We start from the raw sequence: 18,846 nt of genomic DNA, 5'->3' as shown, positions 1-18,846 counted from the left end.
GTCACTTGATTTTCTTAGTCATCCCTGTCCTGCATGTCCGATGCTCTGTCAAACAAAAGAATGAGGAATTTGTGTGAGCTGATTTTCAATCATTCATCACAACATTTGAGTGGGCTACCTTATATGGTCCTGGGTCAGTTTTGCATTGGAAATTGTCCAAATAAAACACTGCAGGTGCAGTGCTGCACACATTACATAGTTTTTACATTTGGATGTTTGAAGGAAATTCTACTCCTAATATGTCATAGGGCTGGAAAACCTGGAGACGCCGTGTTCTAGTGTAGTGCGCATGAGAGAATTTTTGTAATCTATCCTCTGAGAGAAACAACTTTTTGTTTGTGCTGCAAGAATGACATGGCAATAATCCAAATTCCGAGCACATTCTTACACGCCAACTAGCTCAGGATTATGGGTAAAAATAGGAAATGCTTTGCAAGACTTTAGTCATGATCTTTGATTCATTGAAAGTGTTTTTTTTTTTTTTAGTTTAAATAGCAGAGGGAATCTATTGCCTTCAGCAACAGTGATTTGTGATAAAACTGAGAGAATCCTCTTGTTTTTCTCTCTTTGTGAATGTTACTTGCTTGTTTTACATGAACAAAAATTTCTTCCATTGAGGGACTCAAATCAGTCATAGAAAGCGATTACACTTGCGGAGCCAAAACTCGCAAAATGACAAGTTGTGCTGCCTGGGATGTTTATGGCTTTAATTTGAGTTCTTAGTGATTCTCTGTGTTTCTTTCTTTCTCTTCTCTGTCATCGTATACACCCTTCAGACGTGGAACAGATGGCTATCGACTGGCTGACCGGAAACTTCTACTTTGTGGATGATGTGGACGACTGGGTGTTTGTCTGCAACAAGAATGGCCAGACATGCGTGACGCTGCTGGACCAAGAGCTGTACAACCCAAAGGGTATCGCCTTGGACCCGGCGATGGGGTGTGTGCCTCTGTCCTCAACGACCTGATATTACCCCTCAATGGCCATTTTAGCAACACTAGAGAAGAACATGCTGTTGTATGATGAGTAACGTGCTGATCCAACATTTTTTTGGGAGCGAATGATGCGCTGAGTTCCTTTTTACAAAGTGTCGCTTCCTAATTTTGATTCACTTCCATTTTTACTGAAATCCCCTTTTCTTGTCTTGTGCTGCAGAAAAGTTTTCTTCACAGATTATGGCTCCACACCGAGGGTGGAACGTTGCGACATGGATGGTCAGAACCGCACAAAGCTAGTGGACAGTAAGATAGTCTTCCCCCACGGCATCACTCTGGACCTGGTCAACCGGCTGGTGTACTGGGCTGATGCCTACCTGGACTACATTGAAGTGGTGGACTATGAGGGCAAAAACAGACACACGATCATTCAGGGCCTTCTGGTGAGATTTCAGTGAAGATCCAACAATACTAAAAATATTCACTCACCGTACACTGTTGAACCAACAAGCACAAATGGCAGGCCTCGAGACTGCCACCAATGTGGGCGCCCAAGCGCCCTCATTTCTTGACGGTGTGCCAAAAAATAATAAAAGTTTGCATCCATTTGAGAGCCTTAAGAGGCTTTGGGGAGGGAGTCTCCACAACTCTGAAAGCCTGGTTCAATTGCAAGGCACATTAGGCACATCTTGGTCTGGAGCAATTAGAGAAAGTGATTGGCCATGGCCCAGGAATTTGCATGTGCGCGTTTGAAGATGTGCTGCAGATAGGGCTAAAACCAGAAATTCCAAATTTGGAGGGAGGAGACTGACAGAGGAGCGAGGCAGGAAGCTAGAAATGTTTGGGGGAAACAAAAGCTCCCCATAATGTCTACAAACGATGAGGTTGCGAGGTTGACGCATGTCACAAATACACCATCTGCGTGGCTACAGTCATTTTTCTCGAGTATATTTTACTATTAAAAGACTCTATTTGGTCCCAGTCTAAACAGAGTAAAATTTGAGAAGATCATATTCAGAGTAGATTTCACACAGACAAAAAAATTGGAGCAAAAATTCCTTGGGGGGGGGGGGACAAGTGAAGCTTGTTTTTTTTGTAAATTTTACAAGGCGAGTTTTTGCGAAAAAATGACTTGCATAGTATTACTTTAAGAAAGAAAAAAAAATCACTCAAGGGTTGAGGAACAAACCCACAACCTTCATGTTGGGAGATGGCCACGCTAACACCTGAGTCATGCCGCTCCTACTGTGAGTTAGTAAATCGCTGGTGTCAGGCGGAATACTTGGACCTCCAAGAGAAGGCCCAAGTATTTGGGAGTCGCCTTTTGGTGACCCCAGCGATTTACTAACTCACAGTAGGAGTGTATTGACAGTCATGGCAACTTGGTTTCGGTTTCCACAAGAATTTGCTAGGCACGGCATTGTATCTTTGGCTACAATGCAATCCGGGATTGTGGTTATCCATCAATTCAATACCCGAACCACTTATCCTTCATGAGGGTAGTGGGCGTGCTGGAGACTATCCCAGTTATTTTCGGGCAGTCGGCGAGGTACACCCTCAAGTGGTTGCCAGCCACTTGCAGGGATTCTGGTCAAGATAAGCCCAACTTCAGCTAATAAACCCAAAAATCTTTTGGGTTTATTAGGAGTTAAAACAGTGGCAGACAGCCACCAGTGAGCTCTCACTGTACTTAACAGTTCAATAGATTGGCAAATCAATGTATGTATATATGTATACTTTAACAGCCCCCTAAAAATGTTTTTTTGTACTCATAAAACATGATTTAACCTCATCATCTTTTGAGACTGACAGTTCTGCTTTTGTCTCTTGTGTATTTAGTAAAAAAGGCTCTACCCTCATGGAGAAGTCCATTTTATTGCTTTGATTGATACAACTTAAGATTGTGTGATTTTCCTGGCTAATGCTTCTCTAAACATATTAGTCCGCCTCTAGTGAAGCTTGCCTCAAACCCGTAATGGTCTTAATGAAATCAGGACTGAAGTGGATGGAGAGAGGAAAGGAGGTAATGTGCACGTGTGAGAGCTGCATAGCAGTGAATTCAAACAGCACTCGCTAGAGGGTAGACTTCTGCCAAAGCCCAAAAGTTCTCACTTGAATCAATCGCAATTTGCACATCCCGTTTTGCAGTCTTAACAATGTAGGCTTGTGTAATTGTCACCTGCAATGTAACGGTCTTTCCCCAGATTTACAACAGAATTTTTACACCCGCGGTTCACAGAAAATGAACTATTATGCTCATAAGCATGTATTGTATTGTATTGTACAACTGTTTCCTCTCGCTAAGCGCTTGTGTCCTCGCATTTCAGATTGAGCACCTGTATGGGCTGACTGTCTTTGAAAATTACCTGTACGCCACGAACTCAGATGAAGGCAACCTCAACCCCAAGACCAGCGTGATCCGAGTGAATCGCTTCAACAGTTCCGACTTCCAGGTGGTGACGCGGGTCGACCGTGGCACGGCACTGCACGTATATCACCAAAGACGCCAACCTCGAGGTATCCATGTCTAGATTCCATCTTGTTTTTTTTCTCTCAGTGTGTCATCTACGGTCCAGTTTGTGTAGCTGCTGTGGTACACGCACTCTTTTCACAGTGCGTAGCCATGCTTGTGCGCTGGATCAGTTTGGAAAGGCTGGTGGATGTTCCGACATCTGTCTGCTGGGCAACAGCCACAAGACACGCACCTGCCGCTGCCGTTTCGGCTTCAGCCTGGGTAATGACGGCAAGTCTTGCAAAAGTGAGTGACAGCGTTCCGTTGAGGCGCATCCCTTCTGGTTTCTATTTCTGTGAGGGGGGTGGTTGCAAATGTTCTTTCTTCTCCAGAACCGGACCACGAGTTGTTCTTGGTGTATGGTAAGGGTCGCCCCGGGATCATCAGGGGCATGGATATGAATGCAAAGGTGCCGGATGAGTACATGATCCCCATCGAGAACCTCATGAACCCCCGAGCGTTGGATTTTCATGCCGCCAGCGAATTCATCTACTTTGCTGATGCCACCAGCTACATTATTGGTCGACAGAAGATAGATGGGACAGAGAGAGACACCATACTGAAAGACGGTAAGACTTTTGGGGACAAAAGCATGCAGACACAATTCCCTTGGAGTATTTGAAGCTGGTCATGAATTCGGAAATATCCGAGTAGGCGCTTATGGGGAGTCGGGTTACAAGAGCAGCAAAAGCCATGGCTGACGAGCATGGTAAGCTCGTAGATGCTGGGCTGGTCAACCGGTCTTTTGATTGTCAGCATTCCTGAACGCAGGCCGAATCATTTTAGCAGCTTTGAGCCTTTGTTTAAATATGAATGTACAACTTCATAGCTACAGCATACAGCAGTTCTTGTTCAGAACTGATAGGCTGTGTATGGCGTCCTCAGCAAATTCAGCTCATTTATATTCATATTGGGTTTAGTAATTGTGTCGCCGAACTTTGCTCGCCCACGCAGAGCCCTCACCTGGAGCAGCATGAAATGGAGCTCTACTTTGAGTTTGCAAAGCTATTTTCTCTATGTATCTCAGGTATCCACACAGTGGAGGGTCTGGCAGTAGACTGGATGGGAGGTAATCTCTACTGGACAGATGACGGGCCTAAGAAGACGATCAGCGTTGCCAGACTGGAAAAGGCTTCTCAGACTCGCAAGACCCTGATCGAGGGCAAGATGAGCCACCCCCGTGCCATTGTGGTGGACCCTGTGAATGGGTGAGCAACTTGTTTTCAAAGCTCTGTCAAGAAGATTCTCACCGTCATTCAAATCTGGCAGGGTTGTTCACAACACTCTTCTCTGTGGTGTAACAAATTTGGAACACGTTTATTTTCACTCTACAGGGACTTTAGTGGAACTTGCAAACTGTGGTGATTGTGGAGTTTGTGATTTCAAACACTTCCAACACTGCAGTCACATGGGGCACGTTGATTTTTCCTCAAATGGCAGCAGTGTGATGGGGTGATAGCTCATATGGCTTTTGACCGGCATTTTGGCTCATCATCTTCCAGGTGGATGTATTGGACCGACTGGGAGGAGGATCCCACTGAGAGTAATCGAGGAAAGATCAAGAAAGCTTGGATGGATGGATCCAATCATCAAGTTTTCCTAACGAGCAAGACAGTGTTGTGGCCCAACGGCTTGAGTCTGGACATCCCGCAGGGTATTTTGTACTGGGTTGACGCTTATTACGACCGCATTGAGATGGTTTATCTCAACACCACCGAACGGAAGGTTGGTTTTACTTGAGAATATTATCTCCTTTTTGGTTGGGGTTTTTTTTTTTTTTTTTGGTTCTTCCAACTTCTGACATGATATGACTGTGCGATCCTCTCCCGGTTCCTGGTTTAACAGGTGGTGTACGAGGGTCAGGAGCTGAATCACGCCTTTGGTTTGTGTCACTATAAACAATTCCTCTTTTGGAATGAGTATCGCGGAGGTAGCATCTACAAACTGGACCAAGTCACCAAGACAGTCACGCTACTGCGGAATGAGAGGCCACCCATCTTTGAGATTAGGGTGTATGACGCTCACCAGCAGCAAGGTACCTCAACATTCCTCACAGGACGCAGTAGTCATTTCTCACCCACCGATGGTACTCAAGTTCTATTCTTTTCTTGCAAAGGCACCAATTTATGTCGAACTATGAACGGCGGATGTAGCAGTCTATGCCTTGCCATCCCCAATGGCCGGTCCTGCGGCTGTGCTGACGATCAAATCCTGGATGAAGATAACGTCACCTGCAAAGGTGAGACAGCACAGAGGGTTAGCGTTGTTGTCTCACATGGACGGGGTCCCAGGTTGAATTACGTGATAGCGAGAGCAGGGCTTCTCTCTTCGTCACGTCTTTGTCAAAAAGAACTTTGCAATATTTTGCATGTCATCTTTTGACACATAAAGATTTGTCATATTATGTCAAAATTGCATCAAACAAAAGTGACAAAAGTGACACATGCACTCCCGAATGCCCACTGGTTACCCTCTGAGTGCAAAAATAAACATTTGTGTCATCTTGCATCTGACAGACAGCACAAACCTGTAGTGAAGACATAGACTAGACTGCTGAGCATTTTTGCTTATCGTTTTAAGAGCTAAGAAGATACGTTTATCGAGCTAAGAAGATACGTTTTTCGAGCTAAGAAGATGAATGCAGATCAGTCCTGTGAGTGTATACGCCAAATCAGCCGAGATAGGCTCACACTCTCAACTCAGGTTAAGTTGTATAGAAAAGGAATGCTTTGTTGGAGTTTTTCATGAAAGCTCAACATGAACTGGAAAATTAATCACTCAGCCGGGGTCTGCCAAAGCGCTCTTGACTTTGCTTTCCATACTCAAACGAAACTACACAATCTAATTTTACAGAATAGCTTGCCAGATCTGTGGGAGGAAAATCTTCAAATGTTATTGCGATTTTAAGATGAACAAACTGCGACCTATCCACCAGTAAGCCATTGTGTGGGACTCCGGTCTCAATGGCCCATCTGTTTGTGCATCCTTCAGCCAACCCCTCCTACGTGCCCCCGCCGCAGTGCCAACCTGGGGAGTTTGCCTGCAAGAACAACCGTTGCATCCAAGAGCGCTGGAAGTGTGATGGGGACAACGATTGTCTGGACAACAGTGACGAGGCCCCTGAGCTTTGCCGTAAGTGTTCCATGCCTCTGTCATGGTCACTCGGCAACGCCGAAATAAACGCCGTGTTGTTTGAGGCACTTTGCTAATGCAACGCAAACAAGTACTAGCTGGAGCTTCCAAGATTGAAGGAGACATCCTTCAAGCAGCTTGATGGGGATATAATGGCGCTGGCAACTTTTCATGTCATTCGGCAGCAAGGAAAAAAAATGACATGCAGCGGGTAGAACTCCTTCATTTGTCTAATCATTTTTGAAATGCCAGAAACCAAAATGAATATTGCGCAATGCAATTCTGGTGCTTCTGAATGATCAAAGGGCTTACTTTGGAGCCAGTCACAAGAAGGAGTCATGTCATGTCATTTCGTTGAAGACAAAACTCTTTTCGACTTTTTGCATTTCTTGTGTCTAGGTCATTTCACTGCATGGTGACAACTGGCAGCAGCGTCTCCCTGAATTATGGGGGAGGGGTGGGGGAGCGGGCGTTGCCTCATGTTTTAAAAGCAATATTACTCAGGATAGGCATGTGCATCCAATTTTTTCTTCACTCAGGACAAATAAATCGAGCAAAACATGGCTTTGATATGGTTGCCAGCTTCCTCCAAACTGTTGGAGGTATAGACAGTTTTTTTCCCCACTTCCAGTAACCCTTACAATTTCATCATTTCAATCTTCATTTTGCACTTGCGATGCTCTACCCAATTTTCCAGAGTGAAAACCATCATCGCTACCTAGACTGCACAACCTTTTTATAGACTGCATTCTCTTAGGCACTTTTATGCCTGTTGCCAGCAGTGCGCATAATCCTAGTGAGTCAACATGCAATTGAGTTCCCATTCTTTGGGATCTAAAAGAGGCTCAGAATGGCTAAAATGTGAACAGCATGATGAAAAGGACCGTTTAAATATCAATTGTATTTCAACCAGAATTGTACCGTTCGATTCATGGATGAAACACCTGTTTTTGCCACTTAGCTTCTTGTTCAAGTTGGGCAAAAATGATTGAAACCTTGTGCATTCAAAAATTGTCAGAACGTCAAATTGAGTTCACCTGTGCAGGTTGTGGTGCATTTTAGATTCATCCTGAAATTTCACCTGAAAGCCAAATAACCCCCGAACGTTTTATGTGTAGTGCAGCTGTAAGCAGTTCGTATGATTGCTGGAAAACATGTCTGGTGTTACTCACGGTGCTCTTGATGTCTCCCATAAGACCAGCACACCTGTCCGGCGGACCGATTTAAATGCCAGAATAACCGCTGCATCCCTCTGCGCTGGCTGTGTGACGGCGACAATGACTGCGGCAACGATGAGGACGAATCAAACAGCACATGTTCTGGTATGCTTTTTTAATTTTATTTATTTATTTATTTATTTTTCCAGCGGCTATTCGAGTTGTAGTTTACTTTGAAAAAGGGATACAGGGATGGTGTAGATTCATAGAACAGTATAACAATGGAAGTACACAACATTGTAACCCATGGCTAATTTCCACTTGAGTCCCTTGACTGTTGGATTAACGTCCTTGAACTTAAAAAAGCGAAACACAATAGAATCACAACAAATAGTCAGAATTAAAGTGCATTGTGATATGTCAAGAGATGAGGACATTTTCGGCAGGGGTTGTGGTTAAAGCTTTGACCATTCACGAACCAGTTCTTCAGATGTTACAAGAATGAGCTGAACTCAGTTGTAGCACATTCCAGGAATGATGTTATTGGCCGGGGACTTGAATGCTGTGTATTCTTGAACAGGATAGCAGGGGTTTCCAAGCAGCGCTGTGTAGAACTTGCATTTGCCAATTTTTAAATGTCGAGTATTAGTGCAGTGGTTTTCAAACATGTGGGGTTAAGGGATAATGATTGTTTCCAAATTCAACCTCATAAGCTTAACGGCACCTACACACAACAACCATGTCTAAGTGGTACCGCAATTTAAAAGTCTCTTAATTTCAAGAAAAATAGTTATGTTACGTTAACATTGAGAAATGTTTGAGAAACGCTTTGCTTGTTATGAGACACAGATTATGTAGCACGTTTTTACACTTTGTTCCCTGGCAGCACGCACATGCCCTCCAAATCAATACCCTTGTGCCAGCGGTCGTTGCATCCCCATCTCCTGGACGTGCGACCTGGATGATGACTGTGGAGATCGCTCAGATGAACCCGACTCATGCGGTGCGTGTGGATTGCGTCACGCCGTTGTGGCGTTAGCTTCACTCGCGCAGCGACGAGTCATTCATCTCACAGCGCCCCTCTTCTTACCTTGTCTCCAGCCTATCCCACATGCTTCCCTCTAACGCAGTTCACTTGCGCGAATGGTCGCTGCATCAACATCAACTGGCGCTGTGACAATGGTAAGCGACCACACATCTCAGACCGCCTTCTTGAAGATATGCATTGCGTAACGGATAGCTTTCGCGCGTGCGCTTTTCTCCAGACAACGACTGTGGGGATAACAGCGATGAAGCCGGCTGCAGTCATTCCTGCTCCAGCGTGCAGTTTAAATGCAACAGTGGTCGCTGTATCCCAGAATATTGGACTTGTGATGGAGATAATGACTGTGGAGATTACAGTGATGAAACACACGCCAACTGTACCAACCAAGGTGACCAACATGCATATATGCCGGTTGCTTTTTTTGCCATTTGTCAAAATGCTCCTGTTGGAATTGTCCTCATTTGTGCTCTTTTGTGACGCCATGACGTCACGTGAGCCGTCGGCCCACCTCACTAGACCTCGTTTCAGCCAGCATCCAAGGATGAACTCTGAGGCGCGTGTTTGTCTGATGGAAGAGAAGAATAAGTAGTGAAAGTTGCCATGGTGTAAGTGGTCTCGTGTTCAAAGCAGAGAAAAAAAACATTTGGTTTTGAGTGTTTTGTGGGTGGCATTGCTGAAGTGTTATTTTGGTGGGATTTTTTTTTTTTTTCCCAATCGGCATTTTTTGTGAATGCTTGTCCATCCATCCATCCATCCATTTTCTGAGCAGCTTTATTCTCACGGGGGTCGCGCGGGGTGCTGGAGCCCATCCCAGCTGTCTTCGGCAGTAGGCGGGGGACACCTTGAACCGGTTGCCAGCCAATTGCAAGGCACACAGAGACAAACAACCATCTCACCCTCACACTTCGGGACAATTTACAGTGTTCAATTAGCCTGCCACGCATGTTTTTGGAATGTGGGAGGAAACCGGAGTACCTGGAGAAAACCCACGCAGGCAAAACTACACACAGGAAGGCCGGAGCTGAAATCGAACCCGGTACATCTGCACTATGAGGTCGATGCGCAGGAAACGGGCGAACCTGCTTGTACTTGACGAGTAATACATCGAATTTGAAACATTGTACATACATTTAATAACGTTAGTGCAACGGTGAGAGTTTTGACTGCGGATCATAGCGTAAGGTTACAATTACATTACATTTGTTTGCCTTGTTGTAAAATTGCCCAAATCAAAGTTCACTCAGTGCCACAGAATAGATTGAGGTGCAACTTGGTGTAGTTTGTGAGCTTTTGCCAGTGCCTGGCAGGATGTCACATTTTTGAGACTCCTCTTTCTTCACACCACATTTCCCCTCTAATTGGCCTTGAGCTTCGGTTTATCATTTTCGGCAGATCCTTGTGGTGTCTCAGTTCAGGATGCGGTTCTGCTCTGAGGGTGGCTAATAGTTCGACCGTTTTGTGGTGCACAAATGACATAGATGTTGACCATTTTCCAGTCCCCGTTGACCATCTTTGGAAGATCAACTCGCTCCGGTAAACCACCGCGTCAGCATTCTAGAAAAGCGTGCACCGCTGTGCACCGTGTGTGTTCTGGTGTTTAATGTACTGCTTGATCCATGCAGAATCCCAGCCAAGTGCTGTCAAATCCCAGCAGGCAGTAAACAAGGCTCAGCATGACCTGTTGGCTTAATGAGCAATCTGCGCTGTAGATGTTTGGAGCCGGCCCCTTGATGTCATTACCAGAATTGAAAAAGCAATAGCAAGACCCCCGAAGTCTGCCATACTGGTCTTCTCCTCTGAAAGGCCCAAGATGGCCCGTTGTATCTGTGCCAAATGCTGACCTCTGTCATGAGGGACAGTCATGATGTCGCCACCCCTTATCCTCTTGTGACATCAATCAGAGAACTGTGTGCTATTGTTGTTTGACTTGGCACAGCATCGGGTCATTGAACGCATCATATAAACACAACAATTAATGGCTAGAAAGGCCTGTTGTCGCTCTCGTCTGTCTTTGCCAAGTGCATCCGCTCTGTGGGTCTGTCTTTTACTGGCCTGTCTGACTAACGTCTTTTTCAGTGTTATCATTGTGTGTTTGAGTGAGATTACACCAAAACGGCTTTCTCTGAAAGTTTGTGGGCACGGGGCACATAAAATGATTGCAATTTGGTGCAAATGCAGATAAACTTTACAGATAGAGAAATGTAGTTTGTCTCTCAAATCACAATGGAACAGTTCCGCCTATGGTTCCGCTCAGTCAAATATAACTTTGGGTCCCACAATTTCCATGTAACAACTTGGAAATACTTTTTTTCTAGTGCCCCTGACAGTCATGGGCCCTTCGAATTTTCATCGCTTTTTACGGCTCTCTCAGTGGAAATGGAATATCTTCGATGAAATTCTAGACTATAGTAATAATCAAATTGAAGGATCAGGTTAGGGGGGGGGAAACATGACACAGAAAAAGACTTTGCCCAAGATGCACAACATATCGAAGCTACATTAATTATAAAAACATCAGGCGGTCCCTGTCCTCCTCCAATTTGTTTCTTTTTCCTTCAGTCCGACAGTGGTTTCTTTGCAGCCACCCTAATATCAAACCGTTTCTTCACCTGAGTTGAAATGCGGACTTCAGAGTGGCACTGCATTTTCAGCTTCTGTGGTAGAGGACCAGGTGGTTTGTTGTTGCTGTTGTTTGTTTGGTGTCGACACTCGAGTGGAAAAGCTTTAGAAAAGTGTCGTTTATCTTGTCTTCGCCTCTGTCTGACATGATGACCTCATTTTCTGTAGTCGTGATTTTTTTCTGGGGTGGGGGCAACTCTCGTAACTTCAGGCCTCCTCACCGTTTTGATGCATAAAAGGAAAGGAAATCGGGGCCCGGTCTATGCAGATGCACTGAATGAATTCCAACTGACTAACGTACGCAAGGTGGTGAGAATAATATCACCAGCTGCGCACGTTTTGGATCAGATGGTGAGTTTGCGTATACACTTGGCTTGTGCGCAAGAGGAAGAACATTTCTCAGCATTTATAAGTGAGTGAGGCCCATTGTTGATTGCAGAATCTGCTCGCCGCAGTGTGGTCTTAGAAATACAAACATACCACTCCTTTAATTATTTGACTGTTGTCAAGAGTTGAATGATGTGGGGGCGGGCTTGCCTCCTTGATACTAATTGAAGTCAACACCTTCCCACTTGTCTCTGCAGCGACTCGCCCCCCAGGTGGCTGCCATGTGGATGAGTTCCAGTGTCGCATGGACGGTTTGTGCATCCCCATGCGGTGGCGCTGTGACGGTGACACAGACTGCATGGACCTAAGTGATGAGAACAACTGCGAAGGTGTCACTCACATGTGCGACCCGACTGTCAAGTTCAGTTGCAAGGATTCAGGTGAGAAAGCTCTCAACTTCTGCTACGCTTCAAATGATTTTGAGTGATGCTCGCCATATGCAGTATATAAAAGCAGGCCTGGTGGCTTGCAGTCCACAGAGATTAGTTGTGGAGAGAGGCTGAAGGTTTTCCATGTTGTGATCTCATCAGCTCGCTGCATCAGCAAGGCCTGGGTGTGCGATGGCGATAGTGACTGCGAGGACAACTCGGACGAGGTCAACTGTGACGCGCTGGTGTGCAAGTTGTCTCACCATGTGTGTGCCACCAACGACTCCATCTGTCTTCCTGCCGAGAAGCTGTGCGACGGCACTGACGACTGTCCAGATGGCTCCGATGAGAAGCTTTGTGGTATGTCATTCCTTCCGCATAGAAAGGGAAAGACTAGCATTTAGTCTGGACTTAATTATTTCACCTCGCAATTGAAGTGGGAATCGAATAACTTTTGCTATGATGTCGTAATCGTGATTAAAAAGCAAGAGTGAATGTACAATAATCGCTATATTGGAAGGAAATCGGCGACCAGACATCGCAATGCATCTAAAAGTGAAAGAAAAAAAAAGATTCATGACATTGTAATGAAACAAATAAAACATTTGGTCGCAGATTTAGTCAGTAGACAAATGCATTTCTCTATTCTCGGCCACCGGTTACTTTTAAAAGTTCTGAATCATACAGAGAGAAACAACCAGGTCAAATTCATATCTCTCGGGCCCTATTGCAACATTAATGTCATGTCCCATGATCCACCATCTGCATTCTGATCCATGTCCTTGCTGTTTGTGCCATGCAGACTTGTGCTCGCTGGACAACGGCGGTTGTAGTCACAACTGTAGCATCATTCCGGGCGAAGGCTTCATGTGTTCCTGTCCCCTGGGCATGGAGCTTGGAGCAGATAACAAAACCTGCCGGATCCAGAGCTTCTGTGCCAAACACCTCAAATGTAGTCAAAAATGCGAGCAGGAAAAATCCAGCGTCAAGTGCTCCTGCTATGCGGGCTGGGAGCTGGAGTCTGACATGGAGAGCTGCAAAAGCACTGGTGAGGATGACAAATGGTCTCAAATAAAGCTTCAAAAAAAAGAAAGAAAAAAGAAAAAATGTCAAACCTTTGTACCCTTTCCCTGTCGCCAGATCCGTTCAAGCCTTTTATCATATTTTCCAACCGCCACGAGATCAGAAGAATTGAGCTTCACAAGGGGGAGTTCAGTGTCCTGGTACCTGGTCTGAGGAACACAATCGCATTGGACTTTCACCTGAACCAAAGCACATTATACTGGACGGATGTCGTCGAGGACAAGATCTACCGGGGGAAACTCTCCGAAAACGGAGGTGAGTTAGCAAGCAAAGTCAAAACAGAGTGGTTTCATGAAAGTTTGTGCATTACAGTATGACGAAAGACTTAAAAGGACACTCTTAATGAGGGAAAGGAATGACACTTCAAAAAGGAAGGCTGTAAAAGTACAATCATAGCTGTATACATGCGGTTCAGCGACAACGAGGTCTGTCAAGGATCTTGTTCGGTTTCACAATCAATGACATGCTTTGCTACATCAACACCAATTCCAAACTGCAATGAAAAAAAGGAACTACACAGACTGAAAATGGCCTCTGTGAGTGGTTAAGAAAAAAAATGTGAAATGGAACACTATATGGGAACAAATAAAGATGGAAATTGGTTTTACAGTTTTTATGTGGAATGTCCCTCCTCATGCAACCTAACCTTATTTTTTTTTCCAAACTCCCCCTAACCCCTTTGTCATTGACTCCGACCTTGTTTATACCATCAGATGGCCTAAGCAGATGCATAGTAATCCTGTTGTGAGTTTTACATTCATAACAAAGATTGGAGGAGGAAAGAATTCTTCCCTTGAACTGAAACCGTTCATGCAGTTTCATGGGAAGTGGATTTATTCCTCTTTGCCTGTGGCTCCTCTCATCTAAACAACAATGAAAACCTTTACAAAGGAAAGAAAGCTAGACTGGGGTTTTCTACCCAAAAAACAAACAAACAAATAAATAAATAAAAATCTGAATACAGTGTCAGCAGAGGTGGTCTGTGACCCTGAACAAATATCCAAAGTCATGGCTGGCCTCGCCTCCTCCCGAAGTCCAGGTCTCGTTGCCAATCAAGGTTACGTTCCCAGCACAGTACTCGGGTAGGGGTGGGGGTACACGGAAGGCTTTGTCTCTTCCCATTTGCCTCAGCGCTCGCTGTGCGTGACTGCAGCCTGCAGCACGGATCAAGCGTAGGAGGCACAACTCTGAGCTCTTCCAGGTCCCGGTCTGCCAGCGTCGCTGCCAATAGTGCTTCGGAGCACTGAGATTGCTTCTGCGCTACCGCGGTGTTACTGAAGCTATTTATTTATCTTTACAGTTGTCAGCCTGCACTGGTGCTAGATGAAGGTACAAACACGTACCGAACAGAAGAATGACAGCCACTGTGGCGTTTTCGTTGAGTCGAAATTGCAGTGCCACTTGAAGAACTCGCCTAATCGTCCTCAGCCAGAGATGATTATACATTTTGGCTTTGAACTTAGTTGGCATGAGCTCCAGTTGTTTCTGGGAAATAATGAAAAAAAATGGCAGTCTGCCATTGAAGGCTGGTTTTCTTAAAAGTTTGGCACGTTGGTGGGGAAGCTATTGTAACAAACACAGCAGCGGCTTTGCTGATGGAGTCCATAAGCGTTAGCAATTCTTAACAAGTCATTGTATGCCTCTTTTTCCAAAATGAAACCGACAATATCTTCTGTCATACAGAATCGTGGTCGTACTTCTTGTGTAAATGAGAATCAGTAGAATCATCGCTCTTTAAAATGGTTCACGAAACGCCAAGTTGTCATTGTGTGTCGTGTAGCTCTGACCAGTTTTGAAGTCGTGATCCAGTATGGGCTGGCCACTCCCGAGGGCCTGGCGGTGGACTGGATTGCAGGAAATATCTACTGGGTGGAGAGCAATCTGGACCAGATTGAGGTGGCCAAACTGGACGGGACCATGAGAACGACGCTGCTGGCTGGGGAGGTGGAGCACCCCCGAGCCATCGCCCTGGACCCACGCGATGGGTAAAGATGGCCTGTTGTGATGAAGATTCGTCCCCGTTGCCGTACTTCAAAAGACTCACGTGCATCTCGTTTGTTGTCAGGATTCTCTTTTGGACAGACTGGGATGCTAGCCTGCCCAGGATTGAGGCAGCGTCCATGAGCGGCGAGGGCAGACGCACCATCCACAGGGAGACGGGCAGCGGCGGCTGGCCCAACGGACTCACCGTTGATTACATGGAGAGGCGCATTGTTTGGATCGATGCCAGGTAGGCTTCACCTCTCTCGGCGCTCTCCAGCACTCATGATCACTCTCTAGCACTAATCAGAGGCTCAGTTCCCAGACCTCATAATGCCACTTGAATCTCAAAGACGGAGTTTGTAGGGCTAAAACTGCTAGCATGATTTTGATTGTCACTTAACCTCAATAATTCCTCTCCCCCTCTCGTGTCTCCGACCAAAGCCGCGCCCCTCTCATGTGAGCTCAAATTGGTCGTCGATTATGAAAGTGAGTAATTGTGATAGTCCCAGAGAACGCATATCCAGCTTCAACAAAATAGCAACGTTTGTAATACGAAGCTAGCGTTCATGCTCTAAACAAGCCAACGTTAGCCACAGCTGCTGCCCAGGTAGCACGACTTGTCATAATGGAGTGTTCCCATCATCACCTGCTGTCCAAATACTTTTGTCCAGAATGCCAATAAATACACATTTGCTTCATTGCTCTTCTAGATCAGATGCTATCTACTCTGCCATGTATGACGGCTCGGGGCTGATCGAGGTGTTGCGGGGTCACGAGTACCTGACCCACCCATTTGCTGTCACCATGTATGGAGGTGACGTTTACTGGACTGACTGGAGGACCAACACTCTTGCCAAAGCCAACAAATGGACAGGGCACAACATCACCGTAGTCCAACGCACCAACACACAGCCTTTTGACTTGCAGGTCTATCACCCATCGAGGCAACCCCAGGGTAGGTTTTTCACTGGACATTCCCACATTTGCTGTTTTGTTTCCTCCGTGCAAACAAACTCTATTGGCAGTGGAGCATAATAAACAAAAGGGATGTTACGATCCAGATAACAAGATGGACAAGGTGTAATTGGAAGTTCAGGAGAGGAGATGCCCAAGAATGATTGATTGGCAATGATATGCATGTGACGGCAGGCCAAGTTGATTGACGGAGATGTCCATTTTGATACAAATGTCTTTTTCACACAGCTCCGAACCCATGTGCCGCCATTGATGGCAAAGGCCCTTGCTCCCACCTTTGTCTCATCAACTTCAACCAAACCTTTTCCTGTGCCTGTCCTCACCTCATGAAGCTGCAAGCTGACAAACGCACTTGTAAAGGTAAATGCAACAATGTGTACTCTGCAACATGTTTATAAGCCTCTGCATGTAGTTGAGGAACATAAAAGACAAGCGACTCTCATTTCTTAGGACTGCACAGTCTTATGCATTGTTTTTGTTGCGATTTTGCATCTTATTACAGCTTCTATGAAGATATTTTTAAATGAATCAGTAAGACCATTTAAAGCAGTTGTCACCAACCGTTTTGAAACCGAGAGCTACTTTTTGGATACTGATTAATACAAAGAGCTTCCACTTTGATACGCACTTTTGAAATGACCAGTGTGTCCCAAATACCTTAATTTTGTTATGATTCAGAATTCATGCTATTCGTCGGTCTAAAGACATTGGCCGTGTGAATTATTTCTCACCATAATTATGAACAACGATTTAACAAGCCGTGCAACGTGTCTTAGTTGCAGCGTTGTGTTGTTGTTGCGTGATGAAGACATTAAAATGTCTTCATCACTTCTGTGTTGATCTTTGTGTTGCAGAGTCGCGCAAGTTCCTTCTTTATGCTCGTCAGATCGAGATCCGGGGCGTGGACATTGACAACCCGTACTACAACTACATAATCTCCTTCACCGTGCCCGACATCGACAATGTGACAGCCGTGGACTACGATGCGGTGGAGCATCGTATCTACTGGTCGGATGTCCGAACGCAGACCATCAAAAGAGCGTTCATCAATGGCACTGGCGTGGAAACGGTTGTCTCTGCTGGTAAGACATTTTGTGGGATTGTCTGCGATTGTAGGTTGATTGATTCCGTTTGCAATGTGTCTCTGTGAATGCACGTACTGTGGCAATTTGGTTTGATTGTGCCATTCTTTAGACCTTCCCAATGCTCATGGGCTAGCAGTCGACTGGGTGTCCAGGAACCTTTTCTGGACCAGCTACGATGCCAATAAGAAGCAGATCAATGTGGCCAGACTGGATGGCTCTTTTAAGAATGCCGTCATCCAGGGTTTAGACAAGCCGCATTGTCTGGTGCTGCATCCTCAACTAGGGTAAGTGTTGCTTTTTCTGCTTGGTCTCCTCATTTGCATCGAGCTTTTAAAAGTGACTTACATTTTTAGCAGTTGTTATCATTCACTCATTTCTATGAGCCAATCATTCTTTGTTTGTTAGTTCGGAACATTATCAAAGCTACAACTACATGTTTTGATAGCGTAAAAGTCCAAGCCAATAGTAGCTAGCTGTGAAAGAACAGCATGAGACATGTAACCTGATTTTTAAAAATTTTTTTTTTTTAACTATCATTCTCCGTACGAGCTCTCCCAAAGTTGCTGAAATAGGGAAACTATTTCATGCGCACGCAAGCTTTTTTTTTTTTTTTTTTTTTCAAAAACATCATATACCTGTATAATTGTCAGTTAAAATTAGTTTTCACTTTTGTATGTCTCTTGTCTGTGCTTTTTGTACTTTTCCTTATATACACGAGTACTTCTATAATACTAGAGTATTCTTTTGTCCGTACTTGTGCTTTCAAGTACCGAATGTGAGTGCTTTTCCCCCTCCTCTGACCACAGGAAGTTGTACTGGACCGATGGTGACAACATAAGCATGTCCAACATGGATGGCACCAACCGCACTTCACTCTTCGTCAACCAGAAGGGACCAGTTGGTGAGCAGCTGTACAACACAAGACCTGCATTTCACCCTGAAACAAATGCATGGATTGATTAGATAGCGCATACGTGTGTACATTAGTGTCTCATTCATAATTCCACCCAGGCCTGTCCATCGACTATGATAAGGAGCAGCTGTACTGGATCAGCTCGGGAAACGGCACCATTAATCGCTGTCGTCTGGATGGATCTCACCTGGAAATCTTGGATGGCGTCAAAGGCAAACTCAACAAGGCTACAGCATTGGCTATAATGGGTAAGTTCATAGTGCAAATGCTTTTTGTCCCTTTTTCAGCCGCGTATGGGCATCAACGATCTGCCTGTGTGTAGGAGACAAGCTGTGGTGGGCGGACCAGGCGACTGATCAGATTGGAACGTGCGACAAGAAGGACGGCGGCAATTGGAAGGTTTTAAGGAATAACACTTCTCCGATGATGCATATGACCATCTATGATGAAGACGTACAGAAAGGTGAGATGGCAAACCAGTGTCATTTCTTCCATTTCAGGTAGTGGATTACCATTATAAAGTGCAATTGTACGGAACCCAGGAGATTACTTGATTGTGTATTGTTTTGTTTATGCCTCACCCGGCAGTTGTACGCACTCGTCACATACTGGAAGTCGTGCACTTTGCATACGTCCTGAACGCAATTTAGTA

The 18,846-nt window shown here is 45.2% G+C and overlaps 1 protein-coding gene across 2 annotated transcripts in view; it reads left to right on the top strand.

Annotated features, from left to right (window-relative positions):
• Positions 1-18,846, top strand: part of LOC109531339 (low-density lipoprotein receptor-related protein 1-like) — an 83,346-nt gene that overhangs the window by 31,453 nt on the left and 33,047 nt on the right. For both annotated transcript variants that reach the window (XM_019895583.1, XM_019895582.1), the window contains exons 7-33: positions 777-939; positions 1,156-1,378; positions 3,263-3,452; positions 3,550-3,693; positions 3,780-4,016; positions 4,475-4,655; positions 4,950-5,172; positions 5,293-5,482; positions 5,564-5,686; positions 6,439-6,579; positions 7,776-7,901; positions 8,623-8,739; positions 8,838-8,918; positions 9,002-9,169; positions 11,985-12,167; positions 12,318-12,515; positions 12,958-13,203; positions 13,296-13,493; positions 15,019-15,223; positions 15,304-15,468; positions 15,932-16,176; positions 16,425-16,556; positions 17,051-17,278; positions 17,391-17,565; positions 18,088-18,182; positions 18,293-18,442; positions 18,517-18,657. In XM_019895583.1, the coding sequence (XP_019751142.1) occupies positions 777-939; positions 1,156-1,378; positions 3,263-3,452; positions 3,550-3,693; positions 3,780-4,016; positions 4,475-4,655; positions 4,950-5,172; positions 5,293-5,482; positions 5,564-5,686; positions 6,439-6,579; positions 7,776-7,901; positions 8,623-8,739; positions 8,838-8,918; positions 9,002-9,169; positions 11,985-12,167; positions 12,318-12,515; positions 12,958-13,203; positions 13,296-13,493; positions 15,019-15,223; positions 15,304-15,468; positions 15,932-16,176; positions 16,425-16,556; positions 17,051-17,278; positions 17,391-17,565; positions 18,088-18,182; positions 18,293-18,442; positions 18,517-18,657 (4,668 nt within the window). The remainder of the gene's footprint in view (positions 1-776; positions 940-1,155; positions 1,379-3,262; positions 3,453-3,549; positions 3,694-3,779; positions 4,017-4,474; positions 4,656-4,949; positions 5,173-5,292; positions 5,483-5,563; positions 5,687-6,438; positions 6,580-7,775; positions 7,902-8,622; positions 8,740-8,837; positions 8,919-9,001; positions 9,170-11,984; positions 12,168-12,317; positions 12,516-12,957; positions 13,204-13,295; positions 13,494-15,018; positions 15,224-15,303; positions 15,469-15,931; positions 16,177-16,424; positions 16,557-17,050; positions 17,279-17,390; positions 17,566-18,087; positions 18,183-18,292; positions 18,443-18,516; positions 18,658-18,846) is intronic.

Source organism: Hippocampus comes, unplaced genomic scaffold, assembly GCF_001891065.2.
Source record: "Hippocampus comes isolate QL1 unplaced genomic scaffold, H_comes_QL1_v1.1 scaffold113, whole genome shotgun sequence".
NCBI lineage: Eukaryota > Metazoa > Chordata > Actinopteri > Syngnathiformes > Syngnathidae > Hippocampus > Hippocampus comes.
This window is presented reverse-complemented; position numbering and strand designations above follow the sequence as displayed.